The sequence below is a fragment of the Cyphomyrmex costatus genome, unplaced genomic scaffold (genome assembly GCF_001594065.2).
Source record: "Cyphomyrmex costatus isolate MS0001 unplaced genomic scaffold, Ccosl1.0 scaffold685, whole genome shotgun sequence".
NCBI classification, from domain to species: domain Eukaryota; kingdom Metazoa; phylum Arthropoda; class Insecta; order Hymenoptera; family Formicidae; genus Cyphomyrmex; species Cyphomyrmex costatus.
Window position 1 is genome coordinate 980,091 of NW_017280250.1, and position 20,707 is coordinate 1,000,797.

Consider the following 20,707-nt stretch of genomic DNA (forward strand, 5'->3'; position numbering starts at 1 on the left):
TATATATATATATATATATATAAGTTCGTGCGTTTAAAAATATCATAAACTCATTAATTCAACTAATTAAAAAAATGAAAAGAAGAAATATGTATAAAGAGAAAATGATTGTAATAATAGATGATAAAGAAGTATAAACATATTTGTATTTTAATTCAAACATTCTATAAATTAGAATGTTTTCTTTATATATATGTACCTGTTATATACTGTCATATACTGTTATATACATTATGTATTATTTTATAATACTCATATACTAGCTTTTATCGTCCATGTAAGTATATATGTATTAATTCTTTTCAGTATTATCACGAGCGACAGTGCAGCATGTGTCATTCTGTACCGCAAGAGATCAGCATCTGTTTATTGTGCGGTACTATCGTCTGCCTCAAACAGAATTGTTGTAGACAAATGAATGTGTTTGAAGCTATTCAGGTGAGCATAAAATTTACATAGGCACGATAAAATATTAAAATCATCCAATATTATAAATATCAGACTTGTAAACATTTTTTCATATTTTTATATACTTAGCATTCAATCGACTGTGGCGGTGGGACTGGCATCTACCTCGTAGTGACTTCAACTTATATTATCGTGATACGCGGTCGGCGAGCGTGTTTATGGGGATCTTTGTATCTTGATGACTTTGAAGAAGAAGATAGAGATCTAAAGTAAGTATGATTTATTACACAATATAGAATAAAAATGTATATGAATAATAATACGTGTTACTAAACATTAAATATTTGTTATTCTAATTTTTTTAACATGTTAAAACTAAAAGTATATTTTATTTATAAGTATTTAAATTGCTTTTGTGATAAATTACAAGTTAATTTTTTAAAGAAATGATGTAATTTTTAATACTATTATTTAATATTTTATTTGCTATATTACAAATAATCTTGTAGACGTGGCAAGCCCTTATATCTTAGCCAGGACAGATATCAGCTTTTGGAACAACAATGGCTAGCACACAGATTCGACCATACGAAAAAAACATGGGTATGGCATCGCGATGCTCTGTGACCCATCACGATGTTATCACATGTCGCTCGTCGCATCTAATCTCAGAATTGAAGAAGACTCTCCTTTCTTTCCTTTCTTCCTCTCTCTATCTCATTCCCGCGACTCCTACAAATTATTCTCACACAAAATGCCTCGCCCTTTCGCAATAATGCCCACGCTTTAGAGACTAAGGGAGATAGATCGTTCTTCAACAGATATTATATATTTATTATGTAATCGCGAGTAAAAGTAGTAGACATAAATGATAAATGAAAGTATTAAGAAAAAGAACGTCTAAAGGATAGATTTTGTTCATATAGCTGCGTATAATAACTTGAATAATACGTACTAGATCTGTAGAAATTGTGTATGCTCTCAGATTGAAAACTTGTACATTTTATTTAAGTACGTATACAGAGCTGTTTCCACATTTTAATTTTTCTGTATAATTGTTTCCAAAATTAATGGTTACTGAAAAGAAAAAAATTCAAATCGAAGTTATACATTTTTCTTTTAAATTATACAGCTGTATAAAAAAAATGGAGTAATTTTGATCCTAGATATTTTTGTGATAACCAGCAATCTCGGAGATTATATTGTAGAGAAAAATTAAAACTAGAGATTCTGTATATATACATATACATATATACATATATATGCATGTAAGCATATAAATTATGTTATAATAACGAAAAAGAAGTACTTATTTAGTATGTAGTATTTGTATCCTTTAGAAGATGATATGTAAGTGATAATAATCAGAAAGAGATGAGAAAAGATATGTGTTGCTTCGAGCGAAAAAAAATTATTCATTTTGAAAAGAGAAATAATTTATTAATTTTTTTCTGTTTCGCCAGATGCTTTATAGATATTTATAAAATAAATAAATTTTTAATTTTTTTCGTATGGCGAAGTTACCTTCAATTGAAAACAGAAGGTGCACACATCGAAAGCATTAAATATTGATCGGAACACGATGTAAATGTCAATATAATATAGAATCATATGATATATATGTATAAATATGATATGTTATATATCATAGGATATTTCATATACATATATTCTTACACCATGGATCGGAATATGACGCGATTAAACTATTATAAAATTAGAAAAATTTTTTCTTGAATTATAAAATTACATAGAATATTATGAGTCTAAAAATTATCCGATGCCATAGACATGTAAAATATATAATTTCTATATTTATTATTATATGTCTTATTCTCAGATTATATTAATCTTATATAAATATGTAATTACATCACATAATTTTCTGTTTATAGGCAGAGACATTTATATCTTGTGCTCTCAAACTTTGACAAAAGTTTAATGAAATTAATTATTAAATTTGTTTTTAATTAATATAAATTTTACTGAAAATATAAATTTATTAATAGTTAAATTTATTATTATTATAGAACATATCAAATTCATAGTTAAAACGTAAAAATATTTACTTATATAATTTATAATCTATTGCATCGGAAATTAAATATATATATTTAATTTTCAATTTGAACATTTGTATCATGAATAATTTCTCTTACTTTATTATATCAATGCATAATATGGTTAAATATATATTGATTTGCGGTACATGGCTTGTTGTAAAAGAGCAACTTATATATCGGATATTTTTGGAGAATATAGTATATATAGGGAGGGGCATTTAAAAGAAATGGGTGTAAAGAAAACACATAGTTGCTTTAAAAAAAATATGTATACAAAATGGATAATTTTTTAAATACACAACTATGTGTTTTCTTTACACCATTTGATTTATCTCATTATTCTGTTCACAAAAGTATTAAGGTACGATAATCAAAAAGTCAACAGTTTACGAGTTATTTAACATTTTGTGTCAATATGTATCAAAATAAAGTGTAAAATATCTCGAAAACTATTGGGTTTTTGGTATCTCTACCTTAATACTTTTATATGCAAAATAATTAGAGGAATCACGTTATCTAAAAAAAATTAAATAACTCCATTTAAAAAAATGGAGGTGACCTTTATATCTTTTTAGCGCCGCCTCCATCAAAAAAACAATTATTGACATCACATTATGTGCCCCTCGACCAAGCAACTTTTGTTTGACACTTTTTCTTCTATTGTCAAAAACAAGCGAGTTATTCAGGTGACCTGTTTTAAATGCCCCTCCCTGTATACATATTCCATAATGTGCCTTTAATTTTAACGATAGAACCTCCAAGAGTTAATTTTAATAAAAAAGTATCTCTAAATTTTTTTATGAATTAAATATTCGAAAAAATTAAAATATAATAAATTCACATTAAATATTAATATTTTTTCAATTAATATCAATATCATATGCGAACTCGTTTATTATTTTCATAGAATTTTAATAAATTAATTTTAATACTATCATATTAATTTAATTTTAAGATTTTACAAAAAAATATTATAAATTAAAGAAACACCAATTAGAAATTAAAAAAAGTCTATCGTTAAAATCGAGATCGCAAATTGTGGGCTATTCTGTATGTACATCTAGACTTTACGATGCAGCTCTGAATTTTTTACCGCATACCTAATCATGTTCGCAAAATAAAATTTCTTCTAGAAAAAAATTTTTCCTCCTGTACTTTCGTATTGTACAAATGTAATAATAACATAGCTCGCCACATATTGCATTATTAGTCAATGCTCGAAATAAAATAATTTGTACATAACTATATATTATTTTTAGAGTTGTGCTTATAATTAAGAGTTTATGATAAAACATGTACGATTTGAAAGAAAGACCTGAAAGCTAATGAATTATTATAACTGTCGGATATGATCAATGTGTATAAATAAAACCGATTCTATCCAAGATTTGATACTGTCTCGTTATTTATTAAATTCTATGTCTTCGTCAATTATTAAAAATTATTTATTTCTTGAATGGAGATCGTATCTTGAAATCATATTTAGCATATAATCACATATAATATACTATATAATATATGTGTATACATATTTCTAAAAAATTATGTTTTGGAATATCATTATTCGTACAAAAAAAGGGAACGTAAAATCTAATTCGAATTTCATACTCTCCTGGACCATTATAATACAGAAGAAATTAATATATGCAGTGATCTTAGATTGTTTTTGTTCCTTTTTTTAAATTATGCCACACAATTTTTTTCTTTGCCATTTATTTTATAAATTTGAGATACATGGTTTTTATATCATACGTTTATTTATACATATAAATTTGGTATTTTATTGCAAAGAAAGATTACGGTTGGGAGCAAAAATTATCTGAAAATGGTTAAGAATAAATTTCTCTGGGGAGCATTTGTATTTATTACTATTATATGAAGTGCACGTTTTATGATTAGTAAAAATTGAAAATGTTGCACAACTTTCTAAGAGAATAAAATGAATTATGCCAATTCTAAATGCTCCCAAACATTAAGCACGATATCAATTTTTCATTACAATTCACATATTCCAATTACTCGAAAAGAAAAGTTCTATAATTACTATAATTGTACTTAAACACGCCTAACAATTTCGTCATACCTTTCAAATTATTTCTTGTATTAGACTTTGTATGTAATACACATTATTTCCTGTATTCAAACATAAAAAGGCGTAGAGAAAGAGATTTAAGTAAGAAATTAGCATAAAGAAAAACACGAGATTTTCAGGAGTAATTTTAAAGACAAGGAGTTTACAAATGTCAAACGCATTTATATTGGCGCACAATTCAATTATTCTATTTCTGAAAATTGTCCTGATGACATACGAAAACAGACACCATACAACATGCAATGTTGACATGTGACTGTCCGCACATGTGTTTTACAAAATGATCCGAGGATTTGTAATCTAATCGCTCCAGATTATTCGCCTCGGTACAGGAATGTAAGACAACACATTTTACAATATCGTATGTGAAATCAGGAAATTACATCTTATTTAAACATCCGTATATGTGTATTGTGTGTATGTATGTATAAGTGTGTAAGTGTGTACATAAGCATACTTATAAACTTGTCCATTTTTTTCTTATAAGAGTCACTTCCACTTTATAAAATATTAGAACGAAATGATCCTCCGTCTCTCCTTAGTTAACGACCACCTGTTTGTTCTTGATAAACTTCAATGACATCATCATTTTCCATTTCCAGCTAAAATTAATGGTCTCTTATTAATAATACTTTTAATACTATAATAGTTTAAAAATAATTAATTAGTTTAAAATATGAATAAATATGTGACACTAAAATATTGATTATTTATACATATAATTATTTATATATGTAGGTGAATCAATAAGTTTTCGCCACTTTGATCTTTGAGGGCAAATTAAGATTACTTATTATTTTGCCTATCATATAAATATAAGACATCATATAATAAAAAGAAAAAAGTTATTTTCCAAATTTACATTTCACATAATTAACATATATTTCTTAGATTAATTTTAAATTCATCTTTTAAAATATCATAAATATTTAACAAAAATGTACAACAAACATTTTGATATTAATTGGAAAATAAGATCTTTCTGGTAAGTAAGTTCTCACTTATCTGTGTCAATCAATTCCAAATGCAAACTATAAAACTGATTTACCTGCTTTGGTGTTTCGTCATCGTTGATTCTTTTACCATCAAAGAGAAACCTAAGTGACGTCATAGGTACACCCTAAACAAAATTAGAATTATTATCGTGTGAGTAATAATTAATTTAAGCCAATTCAGAATGATCAGTTCAGCCATTATTAAAATCCGATCGGTTTAGATCTGTTTTTTCAACTTGAGTTTCTTACTTAGTTCATCTTTTATCTTTTTTCTCTTCACAGTGCAAAAAGTTCAATAAAAAGAAAAAACGAATCTCAAGTGCTCGTAATTCGCTGGCTTGCATATAAATAAGCGATATGACTCGTGTAAATTGTTGTAAGCGCCTAAAAAAGAAGATAGAAAATGATTCTCTTATAGGCGCTTACACTATTGTGTAAGCCTAGAGAATTTAATCAGAGTCTGGCCATAAGAGATTCAATATTTTTCTTTAAAATTGTGCGAGTAAGAAAAGATATGTTTTATCTCGTTCTACAGTTATGCAACATAAAGAAAGATATATTCAAAAATATATAATATCTCAATTTTTGACTGAAGCGAATTTGATGAAAAATATCGGACGGCAAAGGGTACTTTCTTTCTGGAGTGCTTTCAAGAATTCAAAGCATATTATTTTATCCTTATTGTTACACTAAATGTTATACAATAAATCCGTTTTCTGTAGTTAAATTGGTGAACATTTTTGAAACTTAAAGTGACATAAATACATGTTCAATACTTGGCAAAAATGAGAAAGAGTGATCAGTGTTGTTTAGTACAGGAATAAGAAACATATCCATAATGACCAAATCTACAATGATAGTCTGTAATATGTAATTCTGAAGTGAGTTTGAAGGAGAGTCAGTGAATCAGGATTGGTTAAAATAAGTGAATTCGTAGAGTTGGCCAGCAACCAACTTCTAAGGGTGCAAACCCATGCAGCAGAATAGCATAACGCGGAACGAGAGCAGAACCAATCACGAGATTCTCTAGAAACACAGAATGCTCGTTATTGGTTCTGCTCTCGTTCCGCGTTACGCTATTCCGCTGCATGGGTTTGCACCCTAAGACTATCGACTCATTCTAGATCCAGATTAAGGACAGAATGTGAATACAGATCAAGGAATCGATTATATATCTTGAAACAAAGTAAAAACTACAAAAATGAGCAAATTTACTAGAAGAATAATTTCATTGGTCAACATCTAATAAATTTGGTCATTTTTTATAATTTTAATTTTATTTAAAGAAAAAGATGCCTTCCAACAAGAGACATACGTAACATGGTCTGATATAGCAAATCATTACATCCTTGTTGCTCACCAATGTTAAAAAAAAGACAAGATAATCGCTGTGTTGTACATACTGAAATATTTTTTGGAAGACACCCATAGATTTAACTCCCAGATTAGAAGGTCTCTTGGCAAGACATTGCCTACTGATTGTATTTGAATGAACATCAAAATATGTTAATCTAATACAAGAAATTTTGCAAATTATATTACAAGTTAGAATAATCAATTATTTTCCTAATAATATTTAAGAATTGCAAGAATATTATCATCAAATAAGAAGTATTAATCTTAAAAATTCTGATGTTACAACTATAAAGTTACCGGAAGTGCGTCAGTAAACTGAAACAAAATTTCTAGATACCTATTTCTTCATTAATCTATATTCTTATCATATTACTTTAATAAGACTCCACATGGTGAACAAGATATGCAATCAAAAAATAATAAACGAGGGGTCTCACCACACGATCACTGTAGGACTTCTTTAGCTTGCCCATTTGAGTGGTCATCTTTACCCTAAAGTGAATCTCGTTGCTGTCCTGGAAGAAAAAATGGATCTAATGTGTTTTGCGCGCGCGCAAAAATTGGTATTTTAGCATGTATCGCTTACATTTCCAACGACTTTGAGTTTGATGTACTCTGAATTTGCGTCGCCTGGGCCGGCTTCGGGTTTTTGTTCCTAGTAGCACACGACAAGGTTAGAACACTAGTTCATTCAAACTCACGGCGGAGTTCGATTCGGAATATCCCGGCGAACTAATTGCCGGCGGTCGCGGCCACAGCCGCGAAAGCGTCACGGCGAGATCGCGAGGACGCCAATCGCGCGTACCGGGGATGCTTACCTGATTGTCGGACATCGTTATCAATTAAATTACAACAAACTTCTTCACCACGCGCCAGAAAACGCTAACCAAACACAAGATTGCAATATGGCGCCGAGTTTTTGTCAGTTTCCACAGTCTAGATATTCCAACTTCTTGTGCTAGGAGCAAACGACAGCGAACGAAGGACTGTAACGGTCGACTGTTCACAAACTTATCCGATTTTTTCTTGCGACGCGATTGTAGTTAGGTTAGGCTAGTTAAAGTTACGCTAGGTTATCGTATTATCTTTGAAATGCGGAGAAGGATTGAGGCTACGATTTGTGAAGTTTACGAACGTTCTTTTAGAAAGCGTTGCGTATCTAGCGCAACCTAGCGGCGAGTGGTGGCGAGCATAGCATAGAAATATAGAGACAGAGCATAAAGATGCGGAGGGGAAGGTTTTGACTAGAGTCCCTATAGGGACTCTAGTTTTGACGAGTAAAGTGTGCCTAAATCTGATTGGCCGTTACTGTACGTGTGGGCAAGGTGTGTGTTTGTATGTGTGTATGTATGTACATACATACTTAATAGAAAATAACGTAAATGAGAGTCGAAATGCTGTTTCTCAAAAAACGAAGGGAGCCTTGACATCTTGTTGATGTTCTTTCATGTACACGTGACCATTCTTCTACGTGACCGTAAAAGCAAGGTATTTTTTGTATATTTCCTACAGAACTAAGTGGAGATCTTTGATCTTTGTGATTTCCTAAAATTTGCTCGATCTTCCTTGGAGGTTTAAAGATGTTTCTTTTGTTCCTTTTATATATAATAGGATAGAGGGGTTTCTTTTGCACAACTCTCTGTGACTGTGTGTGTTTGAATTCTTTGCGATAAAGTGACCGGCAGGATTCATAAAGTGTTGACATTATCAATGGATAAAAACACAACAAACCTTCTAGTATCTTCGAAAATAATTCCCGTAAAAGCCCTAAAAGCACTATCAACATCATTACTTATTGCAACAATTTTGCTCAATGCAAACTTTGGTATGTTAAGCGTAAAATTGTCCATTCTAGAAAAATGTATAGAGAAACGGCAAGAATCTATGATGATTTCGCATTTGTATAAATGCAAAGCATACAATCAAGAAGAGCACGAATTGAGACAGTTGACAGATTATTCTGTAAAAGATATGATTTTAATCACATGAAAAATTGCTCAGTCCGATATATCAAGCAAATAAAAGATTAATTTTCCTAAACATTTAGATGTAAATTTGGAAACATGTAGAAACATTAGCTTTAATATTTCAGCAGTTCATGAATTAAAAGGAAATTTTATTTAAAGGATAAAATATAAAATAAAATGTTATTTTAAGGTATTGGAGTATTAATTGTTCCTTTAGTATATTTAACAATGTACATTTGCTTGAGTTTTATTTTTTCCAAAAATTTTATCCACATTCTTGGAAAATCCTTATTCTTATAACATACCAAGTCAAGAGGAAGCTACTTTGTTTTGACATCATGAAACTAAGTCAAAATGATTATTTTTAGTTACAAACTTTGACTGTATATTAACGTTAAGAATAAAAATAAAATTATTTTGACTTTTTATTGACTATGAGACTTGATACATGAAAAGAGACTGAAATGTCCATTCTCAAATTTCTTTCTGATTTCGATGTACAGCATATGACATTCGATAATACAATATTCAATAACAGAATTCGATTCTAGTTAGCGATATTTTTGTCTTCATCAAATTCTCATATTATGTGAATTCTACGTAATAGGTATTGCTTTGTTACTTCGCCAAATTGAGCTTTCACCATCTCACACATGCGCACGAAGTTTTCTATCGTGGAAAAATAAATTGCAATCTACCATTATTAGGTGCATCCAGAAGCACGACCGCTTACTAAGTGCTCAATGAGCTTTTTTATCTGATTGGCATATTCCATTAGATCTAAAAATATAAACCAAACAGGTATACAAGAACTCATTGAGCTTAATGAGCAGTCGTGTTTCTGGATGCATCCATTGATTTTACTTTTGCTTTCAGTTTTATATTCTATGTTAAAATCGTGTATGGGTTCTGGTATTGAAAGATTACTTTATACTTTATATATTATATTATGTAAAAGGTTATCTAAACAAATTGTAAAAAAACGGTATATGTAAAAAAATACTCGTTTTCAGCTTATCTTTTGACTTACTAAATTATTCTACATATATGAATGTAGAAACTCTCAAATAGAAAAATTAATAAGAAGTTACTGAAGAAAGTATTAATAATAAGTTCTGAAGAGAGAGTAGTCAATAATTTATTTATAATTTGTATTTATAAATAGAACAATCGACTTTTTCAACTGATACAGCAGTATGATTGTGTGTGATGAAGCTCTTTTTTTTCCTTAAAGCACTTAAACATCGAAAATTATGTCTGCAAGTGACAAGACGAATATTACGATTATAGAGAGGGACGATAGAAAAAGCGTACGAAAACAGAAACGTGCTTATCATAGATTGTTCCGAGATATGAACATTAAATGCACTGAACATCCTACCCAGGTAAATGTTTGCGCATTCTATACTAGAACGTGGAATGTTTTAATTACTAAGCTTGATATTTTTCATAGCACCTAATGATATGCAATGGTGGTCTGGTTACCGGTATCAAGAGAGAGACATTGCAGTGTGTATTAGATCCTCTGATCTCCAAATATACTCTGACAATGCCAACAGGCAAAACGTACTGCTTTGTCACATGCAACTCAAAGGAGGATGCAACATGTGTATATAATTATATTCATGGACGCATTAAGCTTCCAGGTCAAAATGGCCCGTTATATGTATGTTATACTGAAAGAGGTATATACTATTTTGACAGAACTACATAATTCCAATTATAATTTAGAATTCATGTAATAATGTAAAACTTTTTTTAGTTCCTATCACAGATTATTTTGTATCTGATTCTGCATTTCCACCTGGTTTAACTTTAATAGAGAATTTTATAACAGAGGAGCAAGAGAAAATGTTGTTAGAAACAGTTGATTGGGACAAATGTAAAAATGTGATAGATTTGCAATCAATTAGTTGGGATCAATATGGTAAAATAGATTTACAATAGTAATTTAAAAAATGTCATTAAGAAGATAGCTTAAAATAGAGTTTTCTTGTTTCAACTACTATTTTAGGAACTGTCTGGTCACAACTGAAATACAGAGATGTAAAACATTTTGGATACGAGTTCGAATATGGCACAAACCTAGTAAATCCTGACAAACCCATTGTGCCAATTCCCCAGGAATACAAATTTCTACAAACTTTATTTGATAAACATGGTCATAAGTACACTTATGATCAGTTGACTGTTAATAGGTATCTACCTGGTCAAGGTAAATTAGATATTCATATAATTTTAAAATTGTGCTTATTAAAAATTTTTTAACAAAGTAAAGATTTTTTCGATTAAACATTTTAATTTCTTACTTTAATTACTATTGACATCATATTATTTATATAAATTGTACAAATTTAATATTTTTTTAAACATAGAATTAAATACAATCGAGTTAATTTAGAAGTTATTTCGTAATATGATATATGATCTTATTCAGGTATACCACCACACATTGATACACATAGCGTCTTCGAGGACACTATATTATCTTTGTCCCTGGGATCCATGTGCATTATGAATTTCATAAAGGAAGATAAAAGAATCGAAATTCTTCTGCCAACCAGATCTTTATTGATTATGACAGGAGAAGCGAGATATGCATGGAAGCATAGCATCTCTCCTCGTTACGATGATGTTATCAAGACAGAAAATGGACCCACGACACAGGAACGTGGCATCAGAGTATCTTTCACCTTCAGAAAAGTACGACGTGGTGAATGCTATTGTGATTTCAAAGACTACTGTGATACTGCCAGACGTGAAATTTTCATTGACGACAAGATGGCGTCGGGATTGGAAAATTCATATGTACATAAAGTATGTAAGTTCGAACGTGTGAATGTTTTGTTTCTTATAATTACCGAAATTGTGTTCTTACAGGTTTATGAAGAAATATCTAATCACTTTAGCGAGACACGATGTAAACGATGGCCTTGTGTAACAAAATTCCTTAAAAGTTTAGAAAAAGGTACATTACTTTTAGATGTGGGTTGTGGAAATGGCAAATATCTTAATGGAAATCAGAATGTATTTAAGGTACTTGTTATCATTTTATTAATTATATGCTCTTAACTAATATGAAACATTAATGAAAAGAAAGTCGTTATGACACAATAAACGGAGTGTCATAATTTTTCAATTACTTTAATATGTTTTTCAACTACAATTGAAATTCACAAACCGTACATTTCGATTTTGCAAAAAGTAATTATATAAATGTGATTGCACTCTATTTATTGCGCCGAGTCCTAGCTGTCTTTTTATTAATGTTTGCATTTCTTAAGAAAGAGGTCGTTTATTGTTATATTATTTCAATTTTATTGTTTAGTATTTAATTAATAGGAATATATTATTAGATATAAAGAAAAGTTGAATGTATATGCTGAAATTTAGTTTGGTTTACATTATACCTTTCCAAGCAAAGGCGTTTATAATCTCAAGGATTATTGTAGATGGGATGTGATTATAACTCCGGATTGATAGATATATGTCGCAAACGAAACTTCGAGGTTATTCAGTGTAACTGCCTGTATTTACCGTACAAAGACGATTCCGTGGACGCAGCAATCAGTATTGCAGTCATTCATCATTTATCCTCTGACGAACGAAGACTAAGAGCTATCTCCGAGATAGTTCGAGTACTGAGACCAAAGGGAAGATGTTTGATTTATGTGTGGGCAATGGAGCAACACAGGAATTCCAAGGATTCGCTGTATGTGAAGTCTGGTAAAAAGAGCAAGGAATCTGAGAACATCAATGAGAGTGAAATCAATTATGAGAAAATCTCTGAGTGTAATATAACGTTACCGATTCACAAAAATAGAACAGTCTTCCCTCGGAGCGACATGCTGGTTCCTTGGACTAAGAAGAGTGGTGAACGCTTTCTGAGATATTATCATGTATTTCGCGATGGCGAGCTTGTGAAATTGTGCACGAAAATACCATCGGTCTCGATTAAACAGGTGTACTATGATGAAGGCAATTGGTGTGTAATTTTAGAGAAATGTGTAGAGAGATTATAGAATAAAAATTTAGATTGAGCTCATTTAATCTTTCAAAAATATATATTTTAAAATCTAGTCGCTATCTGTTAAGTATACTAAGTCTATATCTTTTTTTTCTGGATTTGGTGATTTGACGAAAATGTCATTGTCTGAATCAGAGCTATATGTATTAAAATATTCTTTCTTAATTGAATCCTGTAAGAATATTAAAAAATTATTGCGATTCATTATCAATTTGAGCAAATTCGAAAAAATTACTACAATACTAAATACATATTTTTTGTATACGCACGTTGGAAAAGGGTATTAATTCAGCAGATCCTTCTTCATATTTTATAATACGACTTTTTTCCTCATTCTCTATTTCCATGAAATTATCTATAAAATTATGAACATGCATATATATATATATATATATATATAACATAAGTAAAATAAAATAAATCTTTAATTATTAATTCAATGTAATGAAAAGCTAATTCTATTTCTAATTAAATATGATTATAAAAAATTAAAATTTGTAATATAATAAAATTAATTATATAAAACAAATTTAAAATCTTAACATATACATATTAAAAAATAAATTGGATGAAATACCTTCGATTATATCCATTGCGTCCCATTTACGTAATTTAATGCTAATGTTATTGCCAATTGTTGTCGTTAATTTATTAACTTGAATGCTTTCTTTAAATCTAGATATGTTGCTGTCATCTTTTTTGTACCTATAATAAAATATTTTTTAGAATATTCTTAATTTTCTTCCGTATTGTTAAAAAATAATTAGAGCATTTCTTCTCTGATTAATATTTCAAATTAAATTGTACGTGAATAACAAAAGTTAATGTTTGTCATGAATAATTAGATTATTTATAACGTTTTATATTAATAAATATAATTTCAAAATTAAGTTGATATACAATATAAATAAGAAATTATTTTAAGAGAGCAACATAAAATCATACCTTGATTGCACATCCTTGATTACTGCTTCCTTGATTTGCTGTACTAATTTTGTTGCATAATTAGCTGCATCATTAGAAACAGCGGATATGACGTCTTTGACTGTCATGGTTTTTGTTAAATAATCGAAATGCAAGCTACAAAGTTCTCTATAAGAGTTCATGCCGAGAGTAAGTTGAGCGACACCAACTCTTTCTTCTGTATAAGTAGGATCCATTATAGTGTTGCCACTGTAAAATTCAAATAGATTTTATATTATTCGCGCGTATAATCCAGAAATTGCTAAATTTTATCTATGCTACATTATTCAAGAAGGAATCTTTTATTTTGTACACAATTTTTCTTTCCTCAACTAACCTTTTAAAAGTTATAAAAGATATACAGACTGGATAGTGGAACAATGTTAATGGCAGAAAATCTTTCTCGGAAGCTGGATGTATGATAATTTCTTCGCCAGTAGATGTGACATCTGGCCTATGAAAATGCATAAGAGCTGCGAGCGTTGCTATAGAAGCACAATCCACAAGATTTCCATCATGATTTATGATATTAATATCAATTCTCAAATTCCATACCTAAATAAGAAAACTGTTAATCATAATATAACAAATTATAATATAAATATCATAATATTGAGCAGGTGCTTTTTAGAAGAAACACAAATGACACAATGTAGCAGCAATTGATCTTAGTTTAACTTGATAAACAAGGATATAATAATTCATCGTGTATCTGTATCTTTTGTTGGATAATACTCAATAACAAGCATTCTAATAACCTTCTTATCAGCTACTATACAGAGAGATTCTAAGTCTATACATTTTGAATCTTTAAAACATTTTTCCAGCTGTCTGCTGATCAATATAGCTGCTTCGGACAGTCTGCCACCTTCAAAATGTTGTGCTGCTAAAGGAGTAAGTTCGACATTTATGCGTATCGTGCCTTCATTAGGACGAGATGCTTTCGGTTGTTGTACATCACATGATACCTGTGCTACTGCTCTGCAAAAGGATTTTTTTCGATGTTTTATGTATTTATAAAACAATTTATATACAATTGTATATATTTATATACAAATTATAAAAATAATTTGTACAAATCTTATTAAGTAAAATTTACCTTGTGTGTCCAAGAGATACCATGCAACATCCCCACTTAGAGCCAAAGAAAATTCTTACTGAACGTGGTTCTAATAATTTTCGACCATCTAATCTCTGAAATATGATAGATTTATCAAAATACATTTGTTTCAAAATATATATCTATAATTGTAAAATAATCTTTAAATAAATTATAAATTATAATAACACACAATATTAAAATAACAATATACTAATTAAACTATAACTTTTAAAAGATGTAAGAATTATTGTCTAATACGTTTGCAAGAAAAATACTTACCGTTTCTTCTTCTATACATTTATTTGTAAAATTTTGTTCACAATTCGAAAGAGGAATTTCCTTCATTTTTAAAAAATATTATCAAGGAAAGGTATTAAAACTTATAGTACTTTTACGCACGACAAATTATTTGTGTCTTGAAATTAGTTTATGTCAATAAATAATTATAACCTATAAATCCGCACACGACGTTGCATGCAGTAAAATAAAGGCCGTAGCACACACTTTTGCATAACGCATAAAGCATGTGTATAAGGAATTTCATTGGCCCATTTTCTTATGCATGAATCAATGGACCAATCAAATTCTTTATGTATATGGTTTATGCGTTATGCAAAAGTGTATGGATTCACACTGCATCCGATATGCGTCGTACAACGACTCTCTAAAGCCCATTCTACATTGGTCGTATCGTAGCATCGTAAGCGTGAGACTTCTAATTGACACATCGGATTGGCTGTTGCAACAAATTTGTGGCCTGCGACGTCTACGATACGACCAATGTAGAATGGGCTTAACCAATCAGAAAAATCGTATCATTTATACGGAGCAAAATCCTGTTTTTGATTACAAAGTTACTAGATTGACAACAACCAATTACAGCGATTGATATTTGGAATTTTTCTAGGGACTCTAGACACTCCCATATGATTGTTTTTGCTTCCATTTCCATCAAAAATTCCGAAAGTGTTCCGGTGGATGTCACGGGACTTTACGGAACGTTCTCCGGTACTGTACTATCATCCGGTATTCTGGTAACGTGGATTGTTTTTATGTCCGAAAATAAACACGGTTACGCTCTCGTTGACTCTCCCACGCTCGTCTGAAAGACAAGGGGTATATAATTGAGTGTGCTTGTTGCGCACAAGGAGATGAAGTGAATAACGGCAACTTTGAATTTCAAGGGTAAGCTTGCGCGTTTTGTAGTCTCTTGGAGTCAACTGTCAAAATTGTGCCCTGAAAAAGCACGTCCTGCCTAAGATCCACAAGAAACCGCGATCCTGAATATTAGGTCGGAAATCTATTTTGAGGGTATAGTGAAGAACAGCGCGCCCACGCGGAAGATGTCGGTCGTCCTCGTAAGAAAGTGAACGACTCAATCAGTACATTTCAAGTTTGTTAAGTACTGTGACCTTCGGGCCAGATAATCATCGAAGTAGAAGAAAAAGAAGAAAGTGATTTCAATACTCAGAGACTTCATAATTAGAAAAGAAGAGGAAGAGCAATATTGTGTGGTCACGACAGAAAAGGCGACTTCGCTTGAATTCCTTGGATCTCCTGTACGGAAAACCTAGTTCCAACTAGTGCACGACAGTGTGGAAAGAGGGGAACGTGTCGCAAATCTCCTTCGCGCGAGATGACCGACAATTCTTCCCCAAGGCAGTCACCAGGGTGATCCCAGTCATTGATAACGTGCCACAAACACGAGAGTTCTCGAAAGAACAAATCGGACGAATCTTGTTTAGGATAAATAGATAGATATAGACAGGTAGGTGAGTGGTTGCGATTTCGCATGAAGATTAGGTCGGCGCTTTTGGGGTTAGGAAATGACCGCAGCGTGTGGCAGAGCCTCATCAAAGAGGAGTGCCTCGTAGTTCGCCAAGTTTCTGATTGCTTTTGTATCTGCTTTTCGTCGCATTACGACTAGGTACACGGCACTGACAACGACGAAGACCATGTACATGTTTAAACCGTTTGTGTTTACCAAGCCCAAGGTGAACGGGACAGAACAGCCAAAGGGCCGAAGCGGCCACCGGATCGCCTGTGATCATCGGAACCTGTACTCATATGGTGGTTTCAATCCGTGCGTATCTGATACCGACCCAGACATGCGTGATGATCAGACATGGAGCGCCAGCAAACCATTGTTCAAGGAACTGTGGCGTTTCAACTTTGTTAGTAAGCGCTGGACCAGGTTGCCTGGCCAAGAAAATATGCCGAATGAACTGGCGTCGAATGCTGTAATACTGTGTGGCAATACTCTGATGGTGTATGGTGGTACTGGCGTGCCGTTTGGTGAAAGTTGCAGCAATCAGCTGTACGTCTGCAATGTGGACGATGGCACGATAAACGCTGTACCAGCCATAGGCGAGCTACCTGAACCTCAGTATGGACAGGTATAACCATGTTTGTTTTTATCTTTTAAATTACTGTCTTTTGAGGGACACGGTATCAAGATTTGTTTATATAGTCGTGTACCCCAAAATTTGTAATTTTTGTTTCTATCATATTGAAATGATTTTTTTTTTTATTAAAAAGTCCTCATATCATACATGAGATAGACTTGAGAACAGAGCTTGAATTATTTACTTAATGGTTTAACTATTGATTGGCAAACCATTGATCAACAAGAAAGAACTGCTCTGTTATTGAACTGGTATCTTGACAGAATTAAAAATAATTGATTAAAATGATAAAAATTAAAAAAAAAACATTTATCAAATATTAAATACATGTATGAATGTCGGAATAGTTTTATGACACAAATTTCTAGACTGATCTACCACTATTTTGACCTACTATTATTTCTTTCTATTACTTGTGTATACCATACAATAAACTTTTACGTATAATAACTTGTATAATAGTAAGATTATTATTTCTATGGATAGGCACTAGTATGCCAAGGTTCCTATCTCTATACAGTCGGTGGCACTACTGGTTATGAATATACTTGCGATATTCACCGCTTTGATCTGAGAAGAGGCATCTGGGAGGTAGTATATATTTGCTCAGGCAAGGATGAATCAGAACCATATGGTAGATACAGACATGAGCTTGCTTTTGATGGCAAGATGATCTATGTTTTGGGTGGTGGTACTTCAACAGAATCTTATGGTTTCTTGGTGAGTAAATAACATGTAACGCTTTCTGAAAACTATAAAGTAGCCCAACTGCCTTTGTACAGTACATATGTCACAGTAAAAATGTAAAATTTAATAACTGCATATACATTAGTTAATGTACGCATTTATGTAAAGAATTTTAGCAAAAATATCAATCAAATATGAAAATTATGTTATTCCTTATAAATATATTTATATAGGTTTAATAGGCATTTGTTATATGTTAATAAAAGTATAATATTGTGAGTCTATAAAAGTATATATAATATACATATATACATTTATTAAGTTTGTATGCAGTTCTAAATTTTATGTTTCTATTGCGACATATATATTAATATGTTATAAAGTCTTAAGAAGGTAAACACATATTATATTAATTAATACATTGAGTTGTCTGTAAAAATCATGGTGGAATTAGACTAATTCTATTATATATAAAAATATGCAATAATTTTAATTTCCTTATGTTATATTTTAAATAATTTTTTTCAGGAAATACCAGCGTTTGATTTGAAGACTAATAGTTGGAAAATTTTAAACACGCATGGCGAAACTGAAGAAACTATGGTACCGGCCCCACGACGTTGTCACGGTTCCGTACAATACACGGATGAGAAGAGCGGTGTTACTTCGGTCGTCATATCGGGCGGTTATAATGGCGACCGAGTGTTTTCTGATGTTTGGCGACTTAATCTTAGCACGTTGCGATGGACACGTTTGCGAGAATGCATTCTACCATGTCCATTGTACTTCCATTCGGCCGCGCTGACTCCGGAAGGTCGCATGTACATATTTGGCGGTATAGTCAAAATGAACAACAAGGTTATTATCGTACCCTAAATAGCGTGACAGTCTACAAATGTTTTTTATTTAATGTACTTTCTTTTATTTGTATCATGATTATTCCAAGATTTTTATCATTACAGGTGAAAAGAACAAACGCGGTTTACTCCGCTTGGCTGACTATTCCCAAATTGTCTGAGATCTGCTGGCAAGCGTTGAATTATTATTGGGAGGACTTGAAAGATGCTTCACCGGACGAGTTGCTTAGTATGGGGATACCATTAAAATTCGTACAAAGACTTGAATTCTGCGACTGGTGAACGATTAGTTTCCTCAATACTTCCAAATTCTCGATTCAGATATTTTTTATGCTATACGCACTTTAAAATGTTTGGCTACGCTCCGATTATTCGATATTTTAATGTATACAGAAATGGCTTAACTTCTAGAATTTTCGATTTTTCAAGAAATAATGAATTTCGAAAAATGAGTGCTTGTGTTTCTCATAGTAATATAGAGAAGTTTCCTCTGCTATAGAATGGTTTGAGATGCACTGTGGTTATAAAACTGGCAACAAATATGGAGGGAGTTAGATGTGCTTACTCGATCAGAGCTATCATCAAGTTTTTTTACTAAGAAAAACGGAAGAGTCATCTTTATAACTTTCAATGCAACTTTTTTACGATTTTGTCATAATAATGTGAATGTAAGTAATAAAGTAATTTCACACAATTATACATTATTATTTATTATATTTGTGACAACTGTAATTTAATAACGCAAACTATCACCAAGATATCAAACTTTTCTTCTTTCTTACATTTACGATTAATTGGAGCACATTCACATTCTGGATAGAGAACCTTGTTACAAAAAGCGTCTTATATCAGCAATGCTTAATATTAAAAAGCAGAAAAACGGTTTTAACATCCAGACAGACACAGAGGGATTACATGAAGCATATATTCCGATCATAAACAAGATTTGACTTTGCATCGCCAAAATTCTCATTTCAATATTGTGTCATTCATCGTAACAGTTAGAAGTGTCTATTCTTGTAATAGTAATCTCTCGAGTTTCTTAATTTTTAATTTTTTAACATTGTGCAATTATGTAACCATCTCTTATTCTTTTGACGATTCTTCTGACTTCGTTGCAAGATGTGACCCTTTGACGATCGATTCACCACTGACATGTTTTGAACATTTTGGTGAGTTTTTAATGGCTAGACGCGTTTATGGAATGCTTTACATACTTTTTCATTACTTAAAAAAATGTTCTCATTAGAACATGGTGAAACACAATTTCAATCGGTTAATCAATCGTTTGGTGAGCAATGTCGGTTTTATTCTATCCAGAATGTCCATCGTAATTTTCCTATAACATAGCGATTCTTATCTTTATATCGCATTGCGTTTTTAATGTAATAAGATAGATTTATGTATATAATTTTAGTTGTACATTTGAACAGGGCTGAATCATACAACCGAAACATGTAAATTTTTGTCGATTTGCGCTATAGTAAATTTAATAATTTTATTATTGTCTCTCAGTACATTTATTTGAATATATGTGCTAAAGCGTTATCTGTTTATTTATCTGACTCTTACTTGCCCTTTTACATTACAGAATTGTATTTACGATTCAATCTGACATTTAAGTTTAAATTATTAAATATGTATGGTATGTTCCTAAAAATATAACAGCAATTGACGCATCTCTATCTAAAACATTGTACAAATATAATAAGAATAATTAAAAAGAATAATATATAAAGAGTTATCTAAATTTAAGGATGTAATTCATTATTCATATATTTAATG

The 20,707-nt window shown here is 31.1% G+C and overlaps 5 protein-coding genes across 7 annotated transcripts in view; 3 read left to right on the top strand and 2 right to left on the bottom strand.

Annotated features, from left to right (window-relative positions):
- Ubr3 (Ubr3 ubiquitin ligase) overlaps window positions 1–1,252 on the top strand; it is a 28,805-nt gene extending 27,553 nt beyond the window's left edge. The window contains exons 26-28 of the mRNA XM_018547817.1: window positions 307–438; window positions 538–677; window positions 918–1,252. Of these exons, the coding sequence (XP_018403319.1) occupies window positions 307–438; window positions 538–677; window positions 918–1,035 (390 nt within the window). The 3' untranslated portion in view covers window positions 1,036–1,252. The remainder of the gene's footprint in view (window positions 1–306; window positions 439–537; window positions 678–917) is intronic.
- Window positions 1,253–4,629: 3,377 nt separating this feature from the next.
- LOC108780170 (Small ubiquitin like modifier) lies at window positions 4,630–7,908 on the bottom strand. Its single transcript, XM_018547789.1, has 5 exons — window positions 7,733–7,908; window positions 7,501–7,569; window positions 7,352–7,429; window positions 5,612–5,683; window positions 4,630–5,165 (listed from the first exon to the last, which is right to left on the bottom strand). The coding sequence occupies exons 1-5, from the start codon at window positions 7,745–7,747 to the stop codon at window positions 5,106–5,108; spliced, it is 294 nt and encodes a 97-aa protein (XP_018403291.1). The 5' UTR covers window positions 7,748–7,908; the 3' UTR covers window positions 4,630–5,105.
- Window positions 7,909–8,223: 315 nt separating this feature from the next.
- LOC108780142 (alkylated DNA repair protein alkB homolog 8) lies at window positions 8,224–12,975 on the top strand. Of its 2 annotated transcripts, XM_018547743.1 has the most exons (9): window positions 8,224–8,402; window positions 8,526–8,739; window positions 10,116–10,266; window positions 10,335–10,566; window positions 10,644–10,808; window positions 10,896–11,096; window positions 11,319–11,698; window positions 11,762–11,917; window positions 12,334–12,975. In XM_018547743.1, exons 3-9 carry the CDS (start codon window positions 10,135–10,137, stop codon window positions 12,901–12,903), a joined length of 1,836 nt encoding a protein of 611 aa, XP_018403245.1. In that variant the 5' UTR covers window positions 8,224–8,402; window positions 8,526–8,739; window positions 10,116–10,134; the 3' UTR covers window positions 12,904–12,975. The 2 variants fall into 2 exon arrangements, with proteins under 2 accessions (XP_018403245.1, XP_018403244.1); XM_018547742.1 differs by lacking the exon at window positions 8,526–8,739.
- Window positions 12,898–15,360, bottom strand: Rrp45 (exosome complex component Rrp45). The gene is made up of 8 exons (XM_018547744.1): window positions 15,253–15,360; window positions 14,971–15,065; window positions 14,630–14,852; window positions 14,209–14,426; window positions 13,854–14,081; window positions 13,486–13,613; window positions 13,178–13,263; window positions 12,898–13,080 (listed from the first exon to the last, which is right to left on the bottom strand). The coding sequence occupies exons 1-8, from the start codon at window positions 15,316–15,318 to the stop codon at window positions 12,958–12,960; spliced, it is 1,167 nt and encodes a 388-aa protein (XP_018403246.1). The 5' UTR covers window positions 15,319–15,360; the 3' UTR covers window positions 12,898–12,957.
- A 696-nt stretch (window positions 15,361–16,056) lies between these two features.
- slim (scruin like at the midline) lies at window positions 16,057–20,352 on the top strand. 2 transcript variants are annotated; one of them, XM_018547749.1, is made up of 5 exons: window positions 16,057–16,741; window positions 16,901–17,369; window positions 17,865–18,098; window positions 18,594–18,923; window positions 19,028–20,352. In XM_018547749.1, exons 2-5 carry the CDS (start codon window positions 16,929–16,931, stop codon window positions 19,202–19,204), a joined length of 1,182 nt encoding a protein of 393 aa, XP_018403251.1. In that variant the 5' UTR covers window positions 16,057–16,741; window positions 16,901–16,928; the 3' UTR covers window positions 19,205–20,352. The 2 variants fall into 2 exon arrangements, with proteins under 2 accessions (XP_018403251.1, XP_018403249.1); XM_018547747.1 differs by having other exon boundaries at window positions 16,057–17,369.
- The last annotated feature ends 355 nt before the right edge of the window (window positions 20,353–20,707 follow it).